The following is a 26,535-nucleotide window of genomic DNA, read 5'->3' as shown; positions in this document are numbered from 1 at the left end:
ATTATGCTTTAGTGAATTGACCCCAATTTTCTTTACATTAAATCATAACATGCACTGTTATGACACTCCAAGGGGCTGCTAATTCTAATTTTGTAAATGCAGTGCACTGTATGAAGCAATAAAGAATTAATATGCATGGTCATTACTACTTACTATACATAATTATATAATACATATGATTGCATCATTACCATAATTGTTTTATAAAAGCTCCTTCTTACTAAGGTATATTTTAGTAAGAATATATTTAGAAACCTATTTTTTATCCTATAATGTATAATCTATATACTGTATATAGAATATACAGAGAGAGAGTGAGAGAATACAGTATATAGGATAATTATATATATTTATAAAAATAGAAAAAGGGATAGAGAGAAAAACCTATTTATTTATTAAGCTGTCAAATAATCAGTATAGATTTTTCCTATTGTGTTTGTAACATACTAAAAAGCCTTTTTGTTCCTGGCGTTATATTTGGGTAAAAAAAAAAAACTAAAAATAGGCTTAAAAGAAAACGTCTAACATAAAATGTGGCGTAAATTAAAATAACAATCAAAGCACAATTAACACAGCACAGAAAATAACCAATCAAAAAATGGAAAAAAAATGACTGTTTATGTTTGGTTTGAGAAGTACTTTTCAGTATAATTTCAGCTTAAATAAAAATTTGCATTTACAATTATAAAGCGAGAAAATGTATTTTGCATTAAATTTGTTTCCCCAGTCAAAACAAAGAAGCCTGAAGGCTTCATCCAATGAGCTTTTTACACACTGTCACAAATTGCAAAACACTTAAAGCGAACATGTTGCTAACCTAACGGAACTAAACATGTTGCACCCTGTAAAACATTTGTCTTGATACTTGCCTATTTGATGGGGAATGAGGGAACTTCAGATGCCGCTACTATCACAAACTTCTGGAGGTGTCAGATAGCATGTCCCCCTGACCCCTAAATCAGTTCTGTATCCTGCAGGTAAGTAAGGGACAGCAGGAGGGACAATGCTATTGGACACAACTGGAAGCGTCTGGATAGAAAGGTTTCTATCGTTGTACACCTGACAGGTGCCACACGCCAATTTGATTTTTTAAAGGTTTAGACCTCAGAATTGTCATCTCAAGCCTTCACCACCTAGCGAATCATTGCCCCCAAAAAAGCACACAGGAAGGAGCTGACACTTTTTTAGCTTTTACTGGTGGCTTGATTTGCGGATTGTGGGCAGGGGGCTGAGCTTAGATTTGGGTTTTAAAGTGGTTCTAAAGGCTGAAGGTTTTTTACCTTAACCACATGCCGACCGCCCTCCGCAGATATACTGTGGCAGGCTGGCCGGGCTGCACGAATTGCTGTACCTGTACAGCACTCCGCTGGAGCGATCCTGGGGCCGCGCGAAAGCCACCTGAGGCGCGCGTGTGTCCCCATTGACCAGTGGGGGAGCTGACTCACGGGGCGGGCGGCCACAATTGCTGCCGGGCACCCATGATCACTCCCCGTGGAGAGAGAACAGCGGTCTGCTGTTGTAAACACAGCAGGCCGTTGTTCTCTCAGGAATCAGCACAGAGTACCTGTGATCCTCCTATTTAGGATCACAGGTCTCTGTGTTGATTCCACAAGCCCATCCCCCTCACAGTTAGAAAACACCCCCTAGGCACACATTTAACCCTTTGATCGCCCCTGAGTTAACTCCTTCCCTGCCAGTGTCATTATTACGGTAACAGTGCATATTTTTAGCACTGATTACTGTAATTATGTCACTGGTCCCCCCAAAAAATGTCAGTTAGGGGTCCGATCTTTGAGCCGTCCTGCTAAAAATTGCTAATCGCCGCCATTAGTAAAAATAAATAAATAAATGAAAATGACATAAATCTTTCCCCTCGTTTGTAGACGCGATAACCAATCAAAATACGCTTATTGGGATTTTTTTAGCCAAAAATATGTGGCAGAATACAAATTGGCCTAAAATGATGAAAAAAATAGATTTTTATTCTTTTTTGGGAATGTTATATAGCAGAATGTAAAAAATATTGTTTTTTGTTTTCAGAATTGTCACTTTTTTTTTCACAGCGCAAGAAAAAAAAATCGCACAGGTGATCAAATACCACCAAAAGAAACCTTTTTTTTGGGGTACAGCATCGCACAACTGCACAATTGTCCATTAAAGTAACGCAGTGTCAAATCGCAAAAATTGGCCTGATCATTAACCACTTTAGCCCCAAGAGATTTTGCTGCTCAATGACCAGGCCACTTTTTTCAACTTGGCACTGCGCAACTTTAACTGACAATTGCGCGGTCATGTAATGCTGTACCCAAACGAAATTTACGTCCTTTTTTTCCCACAAACAGAGCTTTCTTTGGTAGTATTTGATCACCTCTGCGCTTTTTATTTTTTGTGATATTAATAAAAAAAGAGCAAAGATTTTGTGAAAAATTGACATTTTCTACTTTGACTGTTAAAAAATATCCAATATATTCAATTTTTGTCATATATTTAGGCCAAAATGTATTTAGCTACATGTCTTTGACAAAAACATTTTCAATGAGCGTATTTTTATCCACTTTAAGACCGGAAGATTTGACCCCCTTCCTGACCAGGCCATATTTTGCGATTTGGCACTGCGCTACTTTAACCGGTTGCCGACTGCGCACAGTATATTTACTGCGGCAGTCGGCCCCGGCCAGGCAGAGTGACGTAGGTCTACGTCGCTCGCCTGTCACTCCTTCTAGAGCCAATAGCGGGCGGGCGCGCGCCCGCTGAGGCGAGCGCCCGCCTCGGCTCGTTCACGGAGGAGTGCGGAAGTGTGACTAGCGGACCCGATGTCCGCCGGTCACACTATGATCGCCGGTACAGCGGGAGAAAGACAGAGCGGCTTATGTAAACAAGCCGCCTGTCAGTTCTCCCTGTGTAAAAGTGAAGATCAGACAGTTCTACTATGAAGAACTGTTGATCTTTGTTTTTACACTAGTAGACATGTCCCTACACAGTTAGAATCACGTCCCTAGGACACACTTAACCCCTCCCTGTCCAATACTGTTAACCCCTTCCCTGCCAGTGTCATTTTTGCAGTAACAGTGCATATATATAGCACTGATTACTGCAGTAATGTCACTGGTACCCCCAAAAGTGTCAAAAATGTCAGTCAAGGGTCCGATCTGTCCGCCGCAATGTCGCAGTACCGCAAAAAAAATCGCAGATCGCCGCCATTACTCGTTAAAAAAAAAACACCAAAAATGACAAAAATCTTTCCCTTTGTTAGTAAACGCGATAACTTTTGCGCAAACCAATCAAAATACCCTTTTTGCAAATTTTTTTTACCAAACATAGGTAGCGTAAAACAAATTGGCCGAAAATGTTAAAAAATTTTGATTTTTACATTTTTTTGGGGGGGAATTTCATATAAAAAAAAGTGAAAAATATTGTTGTTTTTGCAAAAATTACACTCTTTTTTTGTTTATAGCGCGTGATCAAAAAATCGCACAGGTGATCAAATACCACCAAAAGAAAGCTCTGTTTGTGGGAAAAAAAGGACTTGAAATTTGTTTAGGTACAGCGTCGCACGACCGCGCAATTGTCCGTTAAAGTTACGCAGTAAAAAATCGCAAAAAACCCACTGGTCTTTTAGCAGGAAAATCCTCCGGTGGTAAAGTGGTTAACGGACAATTGCGTGGTCGTTCGACACCACTTTCATATCATTTCAAATGAAATGATATCTGCTTTTTTCCCCACAAATAGAGCTTTCTTTTGGTTGTATTTGATCACCTGTGCGAGTTTTACTTTTTTTAAAAAGCGACAATTTTGAAAAAAAAAAAAACAATATTTTTTACATTCTGATATATAACATTCTCAAAAAAAAAAAAACATTTTAGGCCAATTTGTTTTCTGCTACATATTTTTGGTAAAAAAGTGTATTTTGATTTTGGTTTGCGCAAAAGTTATCTACTAACGACGGGAAAGATTTGTCATTTTTATTGTTTTTTTTTTTTTACTAGAAATGGCGGCGATCTGCGATTTTTTTGTGGGACTGCCACATTGTGGCGGACAGATCAGACCCCTAACTGACATTTTTGACACTTTTGGGGTGACCAGTGACATTACTACGGTAATCAGTGCTAAAAATATGCACTGTTACTGTAATAACGACACTGGCAGGGAAGGGGTTATCACTGTTGGTGATCAAGGGGTTAAATGTATGCCTCATGCTTACTGAGGTGTGTGGCAAGAGGGAGTTCTGTGACAGAGACAGAGATCGCAGGTTCAGCTATGCTGAATCCTGTGATCTCTCCCTGTCTGTCACAGAGAAGATCCGCCTGATTTGTTCACACAAGCAGGCGGATTTTCTCACACTTTCCCCGACGATCGGGAAAGAGAGATGGTGATCGCCGCCTCTCCTACTCTGGCCCGACTCCCGCTGTGTTTAGACGAGACAGCTGGGAGTCCAGCGACGTAGGTAGCAGACGCAGTAGCAGCACAGTGAGCAGTCCTAAAGTGGTTAAGGGGGGTAAAACCTTCCGGTCCAGAAGTGGTTAAAGTGGACCTTCAGTAATTTTTTTCACCTTTCCATCTAATAAATCTTCTGCCCTTGTTGGCAGATCATGGCAAAGAATTCTCTGAGGATCTGAAAAAAATTATTGTTGCTCTACATAAAGATGGCCTAGGCTATAAGAAGATTGCCAAGACCCTGAAACTGAGCTGCAGCATGGTGGCCAAGATCATACAGTGGTTTAACAGGGCAGGATTCACTCAGAACAGGCTTTGCCATGGTCGACCAAAGAAGTTGAGTGCACGTGCTCAGCGTCATATCCAGAGGTTGTCTTTGGCAAATAGACATATGATTGCTACCAGCATTGCTGCAGTGGTTGAAGGGGTGGGGGGGTCAGCCTGTCAGTGCTCAGACCATACACCACACACTGCATCAAATTGGTCTGAATGGCTGTCCTCCACAACCTACAGTCAAGCATGGAAGTGGGAGTGTCATGGTCTGGGGCTGCATGAGTGCTGCCGGCACTGGGGAGCTACAGTTCATTGAGGGAACCATGAATGCCAACATGTACTGTGACATACTGAAGCAGAACATGATCCCCTCCCTTCGGAGACTGGGCCACAGGGCAGTATTCCAACATAATAATGACCCCAAACACACCTCCAAGACGACCCACTGCCTTACTAAAGAAGCTGAGGGTAAAGGTGATGGACTGGCCAAGCATGTCTCCTGACCTAAACCCTATTGAGCATCTGTGGGGCATCCTCAAATGGAAGGTGGACGAGTACAAGGTCTCTAACATCCACCAGCTCCTTGATTTCGTCATGGAGGAGAGGAAGAGGGCTCCAATGGCAACCTGTCAAGCTCTGGTGAACTCCATGCCCAAAAGGGTTAAGGCAGTGCTGGAAAATAATGGTGGCCACGCAAAATATTGACACTTTGGGCCCTATTTGGACATTGTCACTTAGGGGTGTACTCACTTTTGTTGCCAGCGGCAGTTTAGACATTAATGGCTGTGTGTTGAGTTATTTTGAGGGGACAGCAAATTTACACTGTTATACAAGATTTACACTCACTACTTTACATTGTAGCAAAGTGTAATTACTTCAATGTTGTCACATGAAAAGATGTTAAAATATTTACAAAAATGTGAGGGGTGTACTCACTTTCGTGAGATACTGTGTATATATCTATATGTATATATTTTTTTACATTTTTTTTAATTCTTACCACACAACAACACATCTTTAATACAACTGCAACTCATGTGGTAAGCAAACATTACCCCCAATTCACCCCATGAACAGTAAAGCCCCGTACACACATTCAGATAATCGTACGACTTATCGTTCGCATTTTGTTGCATGATACTAACATCGAGTTCAACAATGCGTACAAACCGTATGATTTTTGTCGTACTGATTGCTTAGCTACGTATCAGATGGTGCAAAACAAAAACAATGACAGCCAGGCTTTTTCCGTGCTATTTTAGTGTTTCTGATCATGCGCGGTCTTTGTCGATCGATTTTTAGCGGACTCATACTGTACTGATGAAACGATTGTCGTTTGCGGGGCTATCGTACAACAGAAGTTTTCCTGTTTATCCCTTCGGATTTTGTTGGACCAACTGTCGTGATCGGCTGTCGAAAGTGGTGTACTAACGATCAGATTATCGTGCGATCAGGTCGAAAGCGAGTTTTATCGTACGATTATCGGAACGTGTGTACGGGGCATTACTTTGATGCTTTTTTTCACCTTCCTTTGCATAAACTCTGCTAGCATTTCAAAAAGTTGAAAATTATGGTGTTGATTTACTAAAACTGGAGAGTGCAAAATCTGGTTCAGCTGTGCTTGGTAGCCAATCAGCTTCTAACTTCAGTTTTCTCAATTAGTCATTGACAAAAAAAAAAAACGGAAGCTGATTGGTTTCTATGCATAGTTGCACACGATTTTGCACTCTCCTGTTTTCGTAAATCAACACCTATGTGTTGTATTTCAGCCAAGGTCAACACATAACTCTTTTACATAAATTAAAATGGCATTTCGCATCATATTTAGAGATTCTACGGCCCCACGTAGATCTAAATGATGATGTCCTTTTGTTCAAGCTCCGCCCCGTGCGTCATGTAATTTTTTTTACGCACACATTACTGACAGAATGGGATATTGGAGGCAGCATGCAGTCTGCTTTATAAGCAGAACACGTTTCATCTGTACAGACCACCAAACAAGAGACAGGAGAGATGATTTCCTACACTATAAAGAGCCTTTTCACTCCTCTGAACATCCCCTACACTTCCTTCCCCCTACAGTTCTCCTGCTGAATTTATCTACAAATGCTCAGAAAGGAGGAAAAAAAAAACAATAAAAAAGTTATCACTGTTTGTATATTTGCTGCCCCCCTTACTGTGCTGCCCTAGGCCTTTGCCCAAGAGTCATGCTAAATACAACCATGTTTGTATTTTTAGGATGACTGGTCCTTTAAGAAAAGTAAATGTCTCTATATGATAAATGGCATCACCGAAGAGACAGCAGAGTAGAATTAAAGTGGTGTATTTTCATTTTCAATGTTTGGTTAAAAAAAAAAATAAAATAAAATAAGATAGGGGGGAAACGAACGCTGTAAGATGGTTTTCAATTACCATCCATTTCTCTCTTAAAAAGGAAGAAACACAGAGGAGGGAAAACAGGTCAGGGCAGCCTGTGACAATGACAGCGTGATGGGCTGGGACCCCTGCGGTGTCTCCATCTGCTATCATTAAGGTGACTATTCACACATGAAGCAATCCCTCTTGCTGTGCTGATAGGCAGGCATCAAGAACTATGACAAGGCATTAAGACTGAGTCAGGGAGAAGGTTGTCATATTCGCAAACAGCAATGCCTCCAACAAGACCCCTTATTTCACTTTTTTTAATCTGTCGTCTGGATGGGAGTTAACCCTTTCAGAAAAAAACACTCTGTTCTTGAAGAGCTTTATCACACTTTTGTAATTAACCACTTTACCACCGGAGGATTTTGCTGTCCAGGCCACTTTTTGCGATTCGGCGCTGTGCGACTTTAACTGACAATTGCGTGGTCGTGCGACGCCAAACCCAAACAAAATTTACCTACTTTTTTTCCCACAAACAGAGCTTTCTTTTGGTGGTATTTGATCACCTGTGCGATTTTTACTTTTTGCGCTATAAACAAAAAAAGAGCGTACTTTTTGAAAAAATAACAATATTTTTCCCATTTTTTTATATGAAATTCCCCCCCAAAAAAATGTAAAAATCTAATTTTTTTAAAATTTTTGGCCAATTTGTTTTCTGCTACCTATGTTTAGTAAAAAAATCGCAATAAGCATATTTTGATTGGTTTGCCCAAAAGTTATTGCGTTTACTAACTAAGGGAAAGATTTGTCATTTTTGGTGTTTTTTTTTTTAACGAGTAATGGTCTGCGATTTTGTTTGCGGGACTGCGACATTGCGGCGGACAGATCGGACCCTTGACTGACATTTTTGACACTTTTGGGGGTACCAGTGACGTTACTACAGTAATCAGTGATATAAATATGCACTGTTACTGTAAAAATGACACTGGCAGGGAAGGAGTTAATTTTTATTGGTGATCAAGGGGTTAATGTATGCCTGGTGCTTACTGACGTGTGTGGGGGGAGGGGACTATGTGACACAAGGACAGATCGCAGGTTCAGCTATGCTGAACCCTGCAATCTGACCCTGCCTGTCACTTAGGAGATCCGCCCGCTCGTGTTTACACAAGCAGGCGGATCTCCACACTCGATTCCCCGACGATCGGGGAAGAGCAGCGGCGATCGCTGCCGCTCCTCCCCTGGCCCGACTCCCGCTGTGACTGAATACAGAGACATTATCGAGCCCCTTTGCCCCAGTACAGCTCTAGTGAGCAGTGCAGAAGTGGTTAAAAACCCTTAAATGGTTCTACTGAGGGTAGTAAGAGTTCAACTCCGGGTAGTGAACAAATTCAGAGTGAGTGGATAAAGTGTTACCAAACCCAGGACCCTGGATTCACTATATCTGGTCTCCCACAGTACACAGAACATGGAAATTAAATTACTTTGGTAAATATAAACTGCTAAATACCTTTTCTCATTAGCAGTATATAGCAGTCTTGTGACTTCTATCAGGGTCTGGTTAACCACTTAAGGACCGGAAGGTTTTACCCCCTTAACCACTTCTGGACCGGAAGATTTTCCCCCTTAATGACCAGACCCTATTTTGCGATTCGGCACTACATTACTTTAACGGACAATTGCACGATCATGCGAGGCTGTACCCAAATAGTATTGACGTCCTTTTTTCCCCACAAATACAGCTTTTTTTTGGTGGTATTTGATCACCTTTGTGATTTTAATTTTTTGCGCTATAAACAAAAAAAGAGCAACAATTCTGGAAAAAAAACAATATTTTTTCACATTTTGCTATATAACATTCCCCCAAAAAATTGTAAAAATCAAAATCTTTTAACATTTTAGTCAATTTGTTTTCTGCTACATATTTTTGGTGAAAAAAAATCACAATAAGCCTAATTTGATTGGTCTGTGCAAAAGTTATCGCATCTACTAACTACGGGAAAGACTTATGTCATTTATTTATTTTTTTTTTTTTACTTAATAGGGGGCGATCTGCGATTTTTTGCGGGACTGCGACATTGCGGCAGACAGATCGGACCCCTGACTGACATTTTTGACACTTTCGGGGGGGACCAGTGACATTACTATAGTAATCAGTGCTATAAATTTGCACTGTTACTGTAAAAATGACTCTGACAGGGAAGGGGTTAACCCTGTTGGTGATCAAGGGGATAAATGTAAGCCTAGGGGAGTCATTCTAACTGTGGGGGGGTTGGGCTTGTGAAATGATCACAGAGACATGCGATCCTATATAGAAGGATCACATGTTCTCTGTGATCATTGCAGGGAGAAGGACGGTCGTGTGCGTTTACAACAGACGACCGTCCTTTTCTCTCAGCGGGGAGAGATCGAGGGTGTCAGGCAGCAATCGGAGCAGCCTGACACACGCACTGGCTTCCCCGCTGACGATCGGCGTGCACTCGGCCCCTAGCTCCTCCCAGGCAAATGACGTGCCCCTACATGGTTTTGCCTGGGAGAGTCACTCTGCCACCGTATATATACAGTATGCGGTCGGCAAGTGGTTAATGATAAGGCCATTTTTTGCGATACGGCACTGTGTTACTTTAAAGGGTAACTCCACTTTCGTAGGGAAAAAAAATTGCAAATAAAGAAAAAACAATATCGCATACACAATTGCGACACAAATCATATTGTAATTGAATGCTACTAAAAACGACCTTTCCTTTTCAATCTGCAGCTGTTGTAATTTTCTGGAAATGCAATGCAATATGGCTACCTGGAGCTGTTCTGTACACAGAATGTACTGACCACGCCCCAGAAACATCATTTCCTGCTTGTGTGATTGGCTCACCAATTTTCCCAGAAGTCTGCCTAAGTGACATTTCTACAGTAATCAGTGCTAAAACAAAATGCACTGTTACTGTGCTAATGACACTGGCAGGGAAGGGGTTAACACCAGGGGCGGTCAAAGGGTTAAATGTGTGCCTAGGGGGTGCTTTCTAACTTTTCATCCTACTCTGACTGTCCTGGCTGCATGACCACTGACTTTCTGTCTGGACAGTGCTGATTGGCCCTAACATTTTTATGTGATCCAGAAAACACTGCGGCTGTGCTACAGTCAAAGTCCACTTAGTTTAATCTACTATAGATTTTTGGCTTCTAAAGGCCTTGTCATTTGAGCACAAGATATGGCAGAGAAGACCAGGTGACCCATCATTTACTTTTGCTTACTGATGATTGACTCTCTACCTCTGCTAGAAATCTGTTCTGTTTGTAGAAGATTTATCTTACACAATCTATTTAAATGATGCCCAAATATTGCTTTAACTTGCCTTTTTTTTATTTCTATACATTTCTATATTTTATTTTTGTAAACCTCTGTTTTTGTCTAATAGCCCTGAACAAGGGGGAGTCTTTGTTCCCCTAAAATGTGTTAGCTTGTTAAACTTCAAACTCATCTTACAACTTGTGTTTACTCAACACCGGACGCTCCTTTTTACCTCATCTTCCTAGAAATCTATTCTAAGCATCCACTACTAAAATACTACTTTCTAAAATTACTCTTGAACTTTCCTACTGCTAGTTTTTGGTCATGTCCCCTTTTCCTAAATCTCTATTCCAAAGGATTGAGTCTCTCCCTCATTAGCTGGATATCGCTTGATATTCGCTGGCAAGATTCCTTAGCCTCTATGCCAGCCAGGTAGCATCTAGAGGAGGTGGTTCCCTCACCTGACAGAATCGCCCTTCCAGTATGGCCCTAACTGTATAACAAGCATCAGAAAGTAGCTCAGCCTCTTGTGTGACAGCACAGGGGACCAAGCCAAGTGTAGAGGAGGGAGAGATGGTAACAGTGCAGGAAGAGCTGTGAGTGGGATGATTGAAAGGATGGAGCAGAGAAGAACCCAGATTAGTGAGGAAGAGCTAGAGGATGGTGGTGGAAATCAGAGGAAAGCAGGGAGGAGTCAGCAAAGGGGGTGCAGAAGCTGGGCAGAAAGTGAAAGGCACCGAGGGTTGAAATCCCTGGTGTGATATGGTAATCACATATTATCAAGAACATGACATTTTAGCATGGCGTATGTCTACATGGAAATCAGAAGCCTTGGGTAGATAGACTTTATCAACTCAAAACTGCAATTTAACCACTTGCCGACCGGTCACGTTGACCATACTGCGGCAAAGTGGCTCGATTCCATCCAGCGACGTAGACCTACGCTCCCCTGTAGGCGGCGCTCGCGCACCGCCGGAGGCGCGCTCCCGCTGTTTTCAGTCACAGCGGGAGTCGGGCCAGGGGAGGAGCGGCGGCGATCGCTGCTGCTCTTCCCCGATCGTCGGGGAATCGAGTTTGGAGATCCGCCCGCTTGTGTAAACAAAGTGGGCGGATCTCCTAGGTGACAAGGAGTGACAGATTGCAGTGTTCAGCATAGCTGAACATGCGATCTGTCCTTGTGTCACTCAGTCACCTACCCCCACACACGTCAGTAAGCACCAGGCATACATTAACCCCTCCCTCTCAGTCAAAATGTCAGTCAAGGGTCCGATCTGTCCGCCGCAATGTCGCAATCCCACAAAAAAAACGCAGATCGTCGCCATTACGCGTTAAAAAAAAAACACCAAAAACTTTCCCTTAGTTAGCAAACGCAATAACTTTTGCACAAACCAATCAAAATACGCTTATTGTGATTTTTTTTACCAAACATAGGTAGCAGAATACAAATTGGCCAAAAATTTAAAAAAATTTTGATTTTTACATTTTTTGGGGGGGGAATTTCATATAAAAAAATGTTAAAAATATTGTTATTTTTTCAAAATAAACGCTCTATATTTGTTTATAGCGCAAAAAGTAAAAATCGCACAGGTGATCAAATACCACCAAAAGAAAGCTCTGTTTGTGGGAAAAAAAGGACATCAATTTAGTTTGGGTACAGCATCGCACGACCGCGCAATTGTCAGTTAAATTTGCACAGCGCCGAATTGCAAAAAGTGGCCTGGACGTAAGACAGCAAAATCCTCCGGTGGTAAAGTGGTTAAGGTTTCCTTTCCAGTTTTCAATGCATTGCACTACTATGTTGAAACGTATGAGAATCTGTGCTTTTGTGCTCTACATGCATCATCCTGGTCCTGATTTTCTTCATATATTTTCATGAAACAAAAGTTCAACTACATTTGTAATGCATTATATGTAAAATTTTCATTATGACACCAAGTTTTGAGGGGAGACCTGCAAGTAAAATATGGAGCAGATTTAGCTTGGAGGGTACCTGCACACACATGCTAGGGCCAATTTAGACTGGAGTCAGTTGACCTACCACCATGTCTTCGGAGTGTGGGAGAAAACTGCAGTACCCAGAGGAAACCTATGCAAGCCCAGGGAGAACATCCAAACTTCATGCAGATAGTGTTCTGGTGGGGAACCTACCTTGGCAATGATAATATTGAGGAGTGCCGCAATGGGGCTAACAATTACAGTCTTCACTGGAACACTGGATAAGGCAAGATCTGAGAGTTTTATGGTTTTACCATACTATTCGAGGTTCATGCCTTTATATAATTTTACATGGACCTTATGATGTTGAACATTCATTTTTCAGTAGTACATAGTTCATGTGTCTCTTAGGATGTGTGTAAGATGGATCCAGTGCTGTGATGTTATGATATTGTGATGTGATTGTGTCCATTGGTTGTTGATGCAAGAGGCCATCCCACCCAGTGAGCAGGGTGGTGACACCCACATCTAAGAGTGTTTCCCTCCATTGTGCTATATATAAGAGGGGTGCTAGCAGTAGTCTTATGTGGCTCTAAAGAAGAGGTAATCCTTGAAACGCGTCAGCCCATTGGATCTTCATTTCCTGTTGTATGAGTTGATGGAAAATGGATGGAATTATGCTGGAATTTGTGACGTGCTTTTAACAATAGCCAAGTTGGTGAGTATAATATTTACCACTTTTTTATTCAATAAATAATTTGTCTTAGGATAATGCACTTGGTCGTGCGCCCTGTTTTTCTTTTGTATAGTTCCTGCTGGGGAACCACTAAGCCACTTTACTGCTCTTTCAGCCACCTCCTGTCTACATGCATGAGCTCCAACACTTGCAGCACATCTTTGCTTTGGACCAGTTTCCTGATAGTGATAATGGTGAACCATGCCTGCTTAATGGGCGTTGGCATGGTTGTTTGTAGTGTGACAGGGTGACAACAAAAGAGTACAGTTGGAAGACAGTTGTTCCTCTATAACAGGAAGTGCCTTACCAAAGTTATGATAAAAGCACAAGATTTGTTATTTGTAAATCTGCAGATTGAAAACAACTTTAAAAATTACATCAATATGCTAAAGCATATATGAGATTTTGGAGAGGTGGGGTAGTGCTACGCTACCTCTTAAAGTAATAAATAGTAGGGCACAAAAAAGGGCCAACAAATAGATATCTCAATTGGTCAAGCAGGAAATATGCGGAAATATAAAGTGTGAACCAGAAATTGCATAAAAAATATATAAAACCAAATAAGACAGACTGTAATACCAGTAAGTAATAAATAAAGCAAGCAATAAATAGTGCAAGTGCAATGATAAAGTGCTACTGAATGGTGCAATTGCTGATAAGAAAATGTGTTAAGCCAATTGCACCATCCTGTAGCACTTTATCATTGTACTTGCACTGTTTATTGCTTGCTTTATTTATTACTTACTGCTATTACAGTCTGTCTTACTTGGTTTTATATATTTTTTTATGCAATTTTTGGTTCACACTTGATATTTCCGCATGTTTCCTGCTTGACCAATTGAGATATCTATTTGTTGGCCCTTTTTTGTGCCCTACTATTTATCACTTTAAGAGGTAGCGCAGCACTACCCCACCTCTTCAATTTCTGCCATAGTTTTAGGATTAACTATCAGTGCTAGCTGCAACCTCCGACCTTCTACTTTTTCACCACATACCACTTTCCCATAATAGCGCGAGAGTCCTCTTTCTGTTAATATATGAGATTTTAGTAAACAAAGGGCAAAGATTACTGTGCTAACAACAACGAAAAAAGCTGCTTGCACTAATCACTAGACAAAAAAGTGACAGTTTTCCAGATTATTGACCGGTATGTACCTCCGTGGAGAGGTGGTTCTTAAATACGGGGTGTCTCCCGGAGAGAAACTTACTGGATCTATACCTTAAAGTCTTATTATCCGTATGGTTTGAATATCGAGTGGGACATAAATGCTTTTATCAATTCAGCTTGATACATCCCCTTGAATATTCATTCTTAATACTATAGCTTTTTTATCTTCAGCGTACTATATGTCTCTTTCCTCCAATGTATCAATAGTTCTATTTTTTAATTATGTTTTTAATTATGCTTATATGTATTTTTAGATTATTTTAGTATTTATGGTCCATTTTTATACATAACATAAGCTTTTAATTTGGCTGGTTATGTGTAATTATCTATGTATTTTAATGTTGCACAATTAAATATTAAATTTTACACAATTTTTTATCCCCCCTTTGGTTGGAAATTATCCCGGGCTCCATTGGAGGTGTCTTCTATATCTTTGGTGCTATTGCAGTCTTTTTCCACAATTGTCTGTTGCGTACCGTCGCTTCCTGTTTATTCCGGAAGTGAGGTTACGATGGAAGTACACTATTGAATGGAGTCCTGGAACGCACGTTGGCATCATTGCGTTCCATTATCGTCACTTACGGTTTGTCCCGGAAGTGACATTACGCTATTGGTTGTCCGCCATAGCGAGGTCTGGAGCGCACGCCGGCGCCATTGCAATTTGGTGCGGCTCACGCCATCAATTTCCTACAAGTGGGATAAGCTATCCAGAATATTATATATAGCGGGCAATTCGAGGCTGACATTATCTTTTGATAAAGGCATTTCTGCTGAAACGCGTTAAGAGGACTACAGTCAGCCCTACTACATACCCCTGATATGCATTATACCTGTGGACGTTTTGTAAGTGTATCGGCTATGTCTTTTTAATAAATTGATTTTAGCAGTATTACACTATGTTTGTCCCCCTCTGGTTTTTACCTATATCCGTGTTGGAGCTGGGATCTGGTGTATCCACGTTTGTTGCTGATCCATATGGATTCCATTGAGGTTGTTTCATCCAGCTGGGACATCCATCTAATATTCCAACAGCTTATATGACCCATATGCTATATGGTATCTGGGTCCTATACATTTGGTGAGCGCAATCTATTAACCTTTATCGGTGTTGGGATTTGCTGAACATTGTGATCACGTTTTCTTATGTTGGATTCATTTCATCACACTACTCACTTTCATTTCCTGATGGACTTTTTATTATTTTCCAATTGGCTCATATGATTGGACATTTTACAGTTCATTTATATGAGGTTTTAGTGACTGGGTCTTCATGTGCAAGTAGTATTAAAAAAGTATTGAAGAAAGTCTTCCTGTAGTCGCACATCAGAAAGATCATATCAGTTAGTGATGTGTGGCAACCTCAGCCTGTGCTCCAACCAGACCAGATTCCATACTTCCCCTCCCTGGTCATGTGACCCATAAGATGATCAGGGAGTGGAGGAAGTTTCTCATCACAGCAAGTCCTGTACTATAAGGTGTGAAGTAAGTGGGAGAAACAAGCCCCACTGCAAGTAATGCTGAAGCTTATGATATTTAGATGACGTACTTGGTAGGCTGCACTGTCAGATGACATCACAGATCAAGGCTCTGCAGAGATCCCAACATTATTGTCAGGATTCACCCAGATGCCTGATGGGCATGCTGCTGAGAGCCCGAGCCAGCAACTCCCACCCCCTCCACAGCCCAGCTCTCCAGTGAGCACAGAAGGGCCAGAGCAGAGAGCGGTGATTGACAGTCTTTGCTCTCTGCTCAGTAAAGACCAAGAACTGAGTGATCGGTGGTCATGTAATCACTCAGTTCTCTGTCTTAGAGCTGGCGAGGACAGCTGCAGCATTGAGCCGATGCTACAGCCACATAGGTGAGTATGTATGTTTGGGTTTGTTATATCTCACACTTCTCCTTTAATCCTTAATTCACCCTCTAAATCAGGGGTCTTCAAACTTTGGCCCTCCAGTTGTTCTGGAACTACAATTCCCATCATGGCTAGTCATGTCTGTGAATGTCAGAGTTTTACAATGCCTCATGGGATGTGTAGTTCCACAACAGCTGGAGGGCCGTAGTTTGAGGATCCCTGCTCTAAATTATTGTATTTCTTTTGAAAAGCCAGCACAAAGAAAGTTGCGAGGTATGAAATATCATATCATATCGCCTAATGCCCCAGTAAAAACAATACTTTCTAGTATAGCAGAAATCTACATTAAACTGGAATATTCTTACCTGTAATCTTCCCCACAAGAAACCCAAACTTTTTGCTCGTTCTGCAAAGACTGCGGGTTTTTAATTTCTTGTCCCTTTTCATCAAAGAGTCGGGAAGGCCTCAGGCTTGAAGCAGTGAAGTCTGCAGACCACTGTAGCCTTTGTTCAATAGTTTGAAGTAGCTGGAATGAAGCAAAACAAAGTAAAAAAAAATCATACAGCAAAACACACATTCTGTGCCAAATCCTCTTTACTCTATTACAATCGTGGCCCAAACACATAATAATTAAATTCATATACAATGTTAAAGGGAGTGTAAAATGACTGCAATGTTTATCTCAGTGTAGAGTAACAAAATGAGCACAGGCTTTTAACCAGCAGGGGGGGCAACAGGATTATAATTGAGCTCTGACCCGTTGGCAGAGAGGCAGAGAGCTGATTTGACAGTTGTACAGAATGAGCACTCAGCTTAGCCGCACTTCATCGGACCCTCTGTAAAAGGTTATGTTTTCATTTTCACGTTCCCCCTGCAGTACACACTACATTTTCTTAGTGTGTTAGCTAATGGATTTTTAAGGGTTTACCTTACAAAATCAAGCAGAAATTGGAACGGGGGATCTAATCATACAACACAGCGAAGAGGTATTTGTCAACCTATGTGTAAGTGCATTATAATGCAATCAGCATTATAAATCTTTAAGGAGGCTTCAAAAAAAACGGTATATCCTTATTTTATTTATTGGCAAGACCTTGTCCATTGATGATCCTCTAGCCACAGAAGAACTAAAAGTATAACTAGAACATAAACTTTTTATTTTTATTTTGGATAGAGTATGGATTGGTTAAACTGTAAGTTTCCACCTTTTTTGACATCTTTAATATATACAGGAGATTACCTTCACTTACTGTTCCAAGGACACAATAGAAAGAGAAAAGAAATCTCTCTAGAGTGAGGTTGATGAGCTTTTAGATGCCCATTGAAAGATTTCCCCTTTCTTTCTCTTCTAGTTACAACAAGATTTTGGATTTTCCCTCGCTTCTATTGCCATTGACAATGGTCACCATTACAATTAGAGAGACTGTATTTCCCCAGCAAGGACATAGACAAAAATAAAAACCTGATAGGGATAATTGAATATCCTACTTCAAAAGTAAAAAAAAAAAATTGGCTTTAGATACACTTTAAGACAAATGAAAGTGATATTAAAGCCTCTCTTTTATTTTATGTTATACTTGCTTGCTCTGTGTAATGGTTTTTCACAGAGCGACCCCCCAGCCTCTTTTTCTGGGAGTCCCCCTCCAGCGCTTTAGGCTCCTCCTGCCATTGAGTACCCCCCAGCAAGATTCTTGCTACGGGGTGTATTTATGTGGGCTCGCTCTTGAGCCGCACTATGTGCGTCTATTGACAACCACAGTGTGGCTTGTTCCCATCCCCTGCTCCCTCATCACTGGATTCAATTAACAGCAGCAGGAGAACTGTGTGTGGTGACCTGCATTGTTCTGCATTAGATAAATGCAGGTCAGCACTGGGGCACATAGAAAACAAATATTTTCTATGTGCTTTGTTCACACCACAACTCTGGTACAATGTGCAGCATGTCTGCATTTTTCCACACCACACTGGATGGCACTACATGTCACCACACAGCAGCACAACGCACTATGCTGCTGTGCAGTGACATCAATGAAGTGTCACTATGTGACACTAGATAAAGTAGAAAGAAAGCAAGCAATGAGATGTGCTGAAATCTGCATTGCACTGCTCTTTGCCAGAGCTGCACTGCACAGAAAAATTATGCATTTTACCATGCAAACTACATTGAAAGTAGCCTAAAGTGGGGTACACACTATAAGAAAATCGGGCGAACGATGACAGCAAATTGGAACCGATGATGGAAAATTTGTACGAAAATTCTGGACCGACAAAAGCTTTTTTTTGTTGTCTATTGTTTCTGATCATGCACAGTCTTTCGTTTCTGATCTTTCTCGTACGAAAATTGTACAAAAACGATATACATTAATGAAAATCATTCGTACTGTTCCCATACGAGACACATTTTGGAGCTTGTTCCTTTTCATTCAGAAGGTCGAAATCGGCTGTAGAAAGTTGCGTACACACTATAAGAAAATCGTACGAAGGTTCCTCGGATGAAAATGTTCGCCTGATTTTCTTATAGTGTGTAGGAGCCTTTAGAGTACAGGAGCCTGTACAAAATACAATACTGTAAAACAAAGCAGCTGGTTTAGGGTTGTTTGCAACAGCTGTATGGAGTTTGCATGGGATTGGTCAAAAGCGACATTCTACTTTCACTGTTTACACATCATATATAAATTTAAGTGGGTCAAGTGCAATGGTATCTATGGGAAGTAGCAGCCAGTATTATCTTTGTGCTCAAGGTGAACTCAGTATAGCCTATGAGAAGTGAAAATGAGATCTGCCCATCTATTGAGTCCATTCATAACTATTATAAAAACTTTAGATAAATGTTGACGGCTTTTCCTATCTCTAAGCATCTTAAAACGTCATCTAATGCCACGAAAGGATAGAATACAGGGAGTGGAAGGAGCTACTATAAGTCCTGCAGCACAAATAGAAGAAATTTGTTGCCAACATACCATGGATCTTTGTTGCAAAGCCCAAACCTTTTTTAAAAGGTGACATCACTATACAATTTATTGCAATGTTTTGGAGTCATGCGGGGCCCCTGCACGAAGAAGGGGTGCTGTGTGACTTAGAAATGTTGCACTGACTTGCACTGGTATCTGATTTTTCAGTAAAGGGTTGAACTTTGCAACAAAGATTCATGGCATGTTTCGCCCCAGCCATGGGGCTTAATCATCTCTATGATTAAGCCCCATGGCTGGGGCGAAACATGTCAGAGGAGTGTGGTCAGGAGAAGTTTAGGCTGAAGCATTTTCATCTTTCTGTACAGTGGCTGGGCTCCAGTGTGCAGCGTTTTCACCTTCTGTCTTTTGATGTGCTTCTGCTAGCCTGGATGAGCTTGTTTGAAAGCCAGCACCGTTTTATGTTTTGGACTGCCGGGGGAGGCTTTGTAATGCTTGGAGTGGCGCTCTAAGTTCTTTGCATATAGGCCACAAAAATGAATAGTGTACTGGAAACAAATTTCTTGTAAGTTACCAAGCAAGGTACACACATACTGATCTAACCAGTCCATACCCCCATGTGTCTTATTTAACTAGGAATGTATTTTGAATCTAAGCATTTGCAAGCCACCCTGTCTATAACTCTAGAGCAACTTTCTGATTTCAGGAAACCCCTGCTATTAATTCTTATATCTACAACCCATGGTGCAGTCAGTGGCAAAAATGTCCCCCTTACAGATAGCTAAAAAGGGGTGTAGTGCCTTTAGTTGCTTATCTGAGAGGCAGAAATTATTCTTTGCTCAAGGAAAGTCTAGACACCTCCAGAGGAACCCTAGTTTGGAAAAGCTGGCCTTGACAGCCAACTGCAACTATTTGGCATATCTTTGGTACAACCCATCCTTTTCAGGGAATATTTTATATATTGGCAAGTTAAGGAGGCACGGGGTGGTTATGAATCAAACTATAATACCTGAAGGTGTCCTGGTTGTTCACTTGGTGTGGGGAATAGGAATATTACTGGTGGACTATATTTGATTTTCTTGGACTTATACCTTTAATGTTTTTTTATCAAATTTGTGTTGGACTTTGCATGATTATTTATTTATTTATTGGTTTTGTATTGTATCAGTTTAGTTGTACACATAATGTGTTGAATGCCTTACTTTAAAATATTTTAAATTTACATTTAAAGGGGCAGCTTCACATTTAATTATTTAAAGTGGGCGTAAACTCACATGCATGAATTTTACCTATAGGTAAGCTAATAATTAGGCTTACCTATAGGTACTGTAAATATCTCCTAAACGTGGATCGTTTAGGAGTTATTTACGTTAGATGCAGCCGGTAACGTAATCGACGCATGCGCTCTAAAGGAACGACTAACCCCTGCCATTCCTTCAGAGTCCAGTGCCGTAAATGGTGGCTCCAGCACGCATGCGCGGGAGTTACGTCATCGCGGCTCCCACTCACACAGCCGGAGTCCGTGAACCAGGAAGGAAGGCTGGTTGAAGATGGAAGCGCCTTCAGCCGGTGCCGGTGACAACGTGGCACTGGAGGGCTTTGTTCTAAGATATGTTTCACATAATGACTCTTAGCACATTATGACATTGCCTTGCAGGTTTTTTTTTTTTTTTTTTTAAAGCCAGCTGTTTACTACCGCTTTAAAATTCAATTTACATTTTTATTGGTGTCTGGTTGAATAAGGAATCTTTTATATATTTTGTACAAACTATAATGTCACTAGAATTTTTTCTCAAACTAAATTACACTGCTCCACTTTTGCTCTGCATTTTACCTGTCAAATCCTACCACCCCGGTTGTGTTTGCTACCCCCTACTGGACCATCCTTAATAAATATTTGCTGATGACAATGAGGGCTTTATGGTCTCAATGCATGGCATAAATAAAACCTATAACAGCCATAACAGGGGGTAAAATTATGATATCTTCAAAAGCCTTCAAAAGTTAAAAGTGCATTGGTTGACAACAAAAAACTGTTTTGAATCTTCACAGGTCTTATTTATTTGTACAGTGTCAATTAATTCTACATTGTTATGCAGTGTACAAAAAGCTATTAATGGAAGTCACTTCTTCAGAAAAGCTTACAGTCTAATGTCCATAGACAGACAAACTCTTTTGGATTATGGAAGGAAATCCCAGCATACTGGGGTACCCTAGGCCAGGGATGATGAACCTTGGCACTCCAGATGTTTTGGAACTACATTTTCTATGATGCTCAACTAAATTGCAGAGTGCATGAGCATCATGGGAAATGTAGTTCCAAAACATCCGGGGTACTAAGGTTCGCCATCACTACCCTAGGCAAATGCAGATCCTGTGACCCTTGTTGTAATTGAGCTCAGGCCTCCAGAGTGATTTGACCATTTTAAAATGGTGCTTACATCGTAGTGTATCGATGATACACAATTACAGTATAATTTTTTTTTTTAAATATTCATAAAGCTAAAGTTGAAAGCTGCAATAAAACTACTGTGTATCGCACTTTCAGCTGTATTTATTGTTAATGGCACTCCATATGCAAAAGGTAGATATGCATTTTTTACCAAAAGCTCAAAAGGGTGCTTAGGCTACTTTTCAGCGTTTATCGTGACTCGTGAGCAGGGAAGCCCGCTGAAATGGGTGGACTGCCCTATAATACACAAAAAAGAGCAAAAGTATGCATATGGACGATACCTTGCATCATGCGTCATAGTATAAAAGCAGCCTTACTGCCAAGTGTTCACAGAAATCATTTTTAAAAATTCTCTTGTTTGCCTGAGTACTGTTTAGCCTGATAAGTCCTAAAGGACTTAGTATACCTAAAAAATCTATTCTAATAAAAGCTAATGTATGATCTTCTTATTTGATATATTTTCTTTATGTAATTATCATGTTCAAGCATATTAAGCCCTAAACCAAAAAATGTAATATATTGCAGCTTTTATGTCTGTTTTTATCTGGTGAACTGGCTAACTCATCTCTTGTATTAGCGTGTCCCCACGTTGCATGAAAGAGCACAGGGACACATTTGGACAGCAAATCTGCACTTTGTCACTTTATGCACCGAATGTAGTCACAAGATATTTATTTATTTATTTATTTAGATATTTAATTATTGTATTTATTTTTACCTTTGGCGCTGCATTTTATTTATCTGAAAAAGTTTGGATAGCAGCACCTTAATATGGGGGGGGGGGGGGGGGGAGCTTAACAAACTTAAGCTGAACTCCAGCTAACACTTTTTTAATCAGTTACAGCAAATCTTTTTTTTTTTTTTTTTTCCTTAGGGATAAAGGTTTTACATAAATAAATAAAAGGTGGTCATTGTAAGCACCCAAGTCAGTAGTACATGGATTATCTCAACCCTGTAACTGTTATATCTGCAAGGCAGCTTGTTCTTTTGAAAAACAACAGACTTTACTGGCTGAATCATCAAGTGTAACTAAAGGAAACAAAGCCTAAATAAGAAAACAAATGCAGCCATCATATCTAATATTTAGTAAGCTGCAATATAATAATAAAAATGCTTGCTTTGGGCTTATTACTGCTTTCAGAACTAAAATAAAAATGTAAAAATTATATTTGATTCAGGTAAATACTGCATATATTTATTTCATATATAGTACATCCAGCAAACACATGGCAGACTCCTAGTACAATTAGTTTTCTGAAGGCTCTTTTGATTCTGGAAAACATTTGAATTACAACAACTGCAGGGTGAGTCCTTCCCTCTCTCCTAGTAGAAATATATACAGAGGTTGCCAACAAGTATGCAATAAAACATGGCATACTTTGCAAACTGAATGTCATAAAGGCATTCTTTATTAAATGTTTCCTTATAAAAGAGAGATTTTAAATGTATCAATCATGCAGAGTAAAAAAAAAATATACAGTTCTTCACTTTCTTTTGGTATCCAGTGTCACCAAAACCCAATATCACTTACCCTTTAATAGTAATTGTTTTTGAATTTTCTATGCAGAATAATTGCAGATGGAATAAATACTACATTTTAATTAAACTATTGCTAAATACTACATATGTGCAGCTGAACAAATGCCTTCAAGCATGAACTGTTACTGAAATCAATATACGGTAAATAACTAATCATACCAAAAATAATAGTAGATCCTCAACTGTAAATAAAAGTTTTATAAGTGAACATTTTTTGAAGAAAAAACATTCACGAACAATCAGCCAGGAGTACCTAACTGGGCACAGGTTTTCCTTTACTTAAAAGCCTGCAGGGAATGATTTTTTAAAAAAATATTAATATTGTATATATGATGTGTAAAAAAAAAAAAAAAAAGCAAGTAGTGATTAATGAAATTGAAATTCTTATTTCTGTAAAATATTGGTGAAAATTAGGATATTTCTGCATAATTTTGCCATTTTGGTAAAATGCACTGGACTCAATAGGGAAAGCATAATTAAAGTGTTTTTGGTTTTTAAGAGTGCAAAAAGATATAAAAGGCTCCTGGTGGTTAAATACGCTCTTTTCATTGATCCTGGCTATTCTTTTGCCAATAAACAAGCCTTATTATTTTTTATTTTTTCAAATATAAAGGATAGACAATGATTAAAAAAAAAAAGTCAAATTAAATGATCGTACACAAGTATTAATAAGATACACTAAAAAGAAAAAACACAATACAAAAAAAGAAACACTAAATAAAATAAGATAATTTCACCGAAGCAGAACAGTAGGCAAACTGAGAGTTAATGGAGAGTCTATACAGTCTCATCATAAAGCGTCATCAGCATTCACCTGCCAGGATCTCATTGGGATAAAGGCTATAATGTCAGCAGAGGAGAAGCACAATGACTAGGGAAACAACTGCAGCCATTTTACTACGCTGACTAAACTCCATATTTGGGTAATAGTCCCATCTCATGATAACATCGGCATTCATACTGTTTTTCATTTTTTTTTTTTTTTTTTAAAGGGAGGAGGGATGTGAAGACAAGAGTAAATAAACAATGACTTGCAGAAATCAGAAGAAATCATGTTTTCCTGTGCGTTCATCTGAGATATGTTGGATAATATGTCAAGATGATGCAAGCAAGAAATGAACACAACAAGCAGTGACATCACAATGTGAAATATACAGAAATAATAGGAAAATCTTCCATTATTTTTCAATATATAAGGAAACATTTATGAAAAATACACCAGGAAAAAATTTAAATAGAAAAATTAAATAACTAAAATTTTACATCAAAATATAATGCATACTTTTCATTATATTTACAACAATGTAGGAATGATATTCAATATAATGAAAAGTAAGTCAAATGGTAAAATCTTTTATCTCATTTACATCTCATCTCGTTCTTTTTTTTTCCAAAAATTGTGCTTTAAAAATGAAAAAGATCATCCCTTTATATATTTTAGTGATTTATATGATCAGATGGTACAAAGAAAGTGTAAAGAAGTCCTAAAGAAAAAAAGTCATTGCTACAAGCCAAGGAGAAGATGTAGTTATATAAATTCTAGTATACCTTATTCAAATTGTTTTGAACTAGTGAACTTGAAGATTATAAGTTATATGACACATAATACTGAATACTATGCATAACAGAGGAGAAAATAACTGTGGATGAATATTTTAAAATGCAAATATTCCAGGAAAAGGATATTAATTCATCCCTAATAAGTCTTTTGTGTTACAATATTTAACAATGACGCACTGCATTGTGATTTATTGTAGAATATAACACTGATCTCTCAGGTAACAATGCATGTAAAATCTGAGTATAAACAATGCATTTACTAAAAAGTGACATACATTAAAATATTATTCCCTCATAATCTAAATAAAATATCAGTACGAACAGGAAGTTAGTGTCAGTAAATATTTTCAAAAATGCAATATAAATTTTAAAAACTTTCCAAACCATATTTAATTATTCATATGTATTCTTTTTATTCTGTCCTTATTTCTTAGGAACATGTAGGTTTTAGTTTAGCTTAAAAAAATTTTAGCCAATAAAATTAATATGGATATTAAAAATCACTAATGTGTACATTTTTTTAACCACTGAAATGAATGAGGATATTAAAAAAAAATAATAATTTTATTCAGTTCATAAAAAAGAATTACATATATAGAAATAAAAAAAATATATAGACTGTGGAAGCTAGTCTGTTGCATCATAAGTAACAATGAATACATATTTCAATAGATCTCTAAAGTGATATTGTTCAAAAGAAAATAAAACTACTGGGCTAATCTTTTGGTCAAAACAAAATAATCTACTGGGCTAAACTTCAACAAATTTAGCTATACATGTACTAGACCAATTAAAATGTTTGGTACTGGATTATTTAGCTATACATGTATTAGACCAATTAAAATATTTGGTACTGGATTATTCAAGGAACAACATGGTAGTCATATGAAGACCATATAGCTGCACCAAGACAGCCATGAACATGGACATTCAAATCAAAGCATTTGACATTAGAGTAGATTTTGAAAGAGCAGGAAAATCAGCTATACAATAGCCAAAACAGTATATGTATGAGTGCTTTAAGAGAGTGGCTGGTTGTTTGGATGTGATCCAACCATTTAAAGATCTTCTGCCTACTTGATTTTTCAGTGAAAATGATTGTTCTCTGGCCTGATCATAGGACACAATGGTGTACTGGCTTAACTAGTCAAACAAGACTATACATTTCCAGCTTAATAATAAACCTTTCTACAAACAAAAGTTCCCCGAGGATATCAATGAATGTATGAGTATCACACGGCAAATATTTAGGTCCCTTTGAGTCCATTTTGGGGCATAATTTTTCACATTTACATGTATCGCGTTAAGGTAGCCCATTCATTTAAAATAAACTTCCGAAAAATCAACAGAAAATGTCCCATTTTTTATTTTTTTTTTTCAAATACAGTGCACCACAATGGCGTAGGTGCATTAACACCTGCTAAACGTGTGAATCAGGGTGCCATTATAGATGAATGCCACCATAACACACAAAGAGCATTCCTGCAATAAAGTTATCTAAGGAGCTATGCATGTCCACAGAAAATTGTATTCTGGAACCATTTAAATCTAAAACAAAGATCAAATCCCTGGATTTTGGGCAGTTATTCAGTCTTTCCAAGAAAACAAGAGATAAATGCAATTAATTTCCCATTGTTTATAGGTTGAGCTCTACTGCAATAAACATTTATCCTGTCTAGAGATCTAAACATCAATGCCAACCCTTTTAGAGTTTAGTAGGAAGTGGTGAGGACTGTGAACAAACAGTTCTGGAACTACTGTATATTATAAAGAAACATGATTTTTTTTAGCATGTCTTTTTCCCTGAAAATGATTCTGGGATACTGAGGGCTGCTTCAGAGACATTTTATTTTATTATTATACAGGATTTATTAAATGCCAACAGTTTGAGCAGCACTTAGAAATATAAAGGCAGATAGTACAGTTACAATACAATTTAATGCAAGAGGGTTAGGAAGGCCCTTTAGAGTTTACAATCGAATAGGGACAAATGGTACAAAAGATAATTACTGCAAGGGATGAGCTGATGA

The 26,535-nt window shown here is 39.1% G+C and overlaps 1 protein-coding gene across 1 annotated transcript in view; it reads right to left on the bottom strand.

The window, feature by feature from the left end:
• The window catches only part of DCDC1 (doublecortin domain containing 1), a gene marked incomplete at its 5' end in the record, with an annotated part of 647,338 nt that overhangs the window by 281,102 nt on the left and 339,701 nt on the right, over nucleotides 1–26,535 (bottom strand). The window contains one exon of the mRNA XM_082270964.1: nucleotides 16,411–16,571. Coding sequence (XP_082127090.1) covers nucleotides 16,411–16,571 — 161 coding nt within the window. The remainder of the gene's footprint in view (nucleotides 1–16,410; nucleotides 16,572–26,535) is intronic.

Source organism: Pelophylax lessonae (assembly GCF_965119305.1).
Source record: "Pelophylax lessonae genome assembly, chromosome: 10".
Classification (NCBI taxonomy): domain Eukaryota; kingdom Metazoa; phylum Chordata; class Amphibia; order Anura; family Ranidae; genus Pelophylax; species Pelophylax lessonae.
This window is presented reverse-complemented; position numbering and strand designations above follow the sequence as displayed.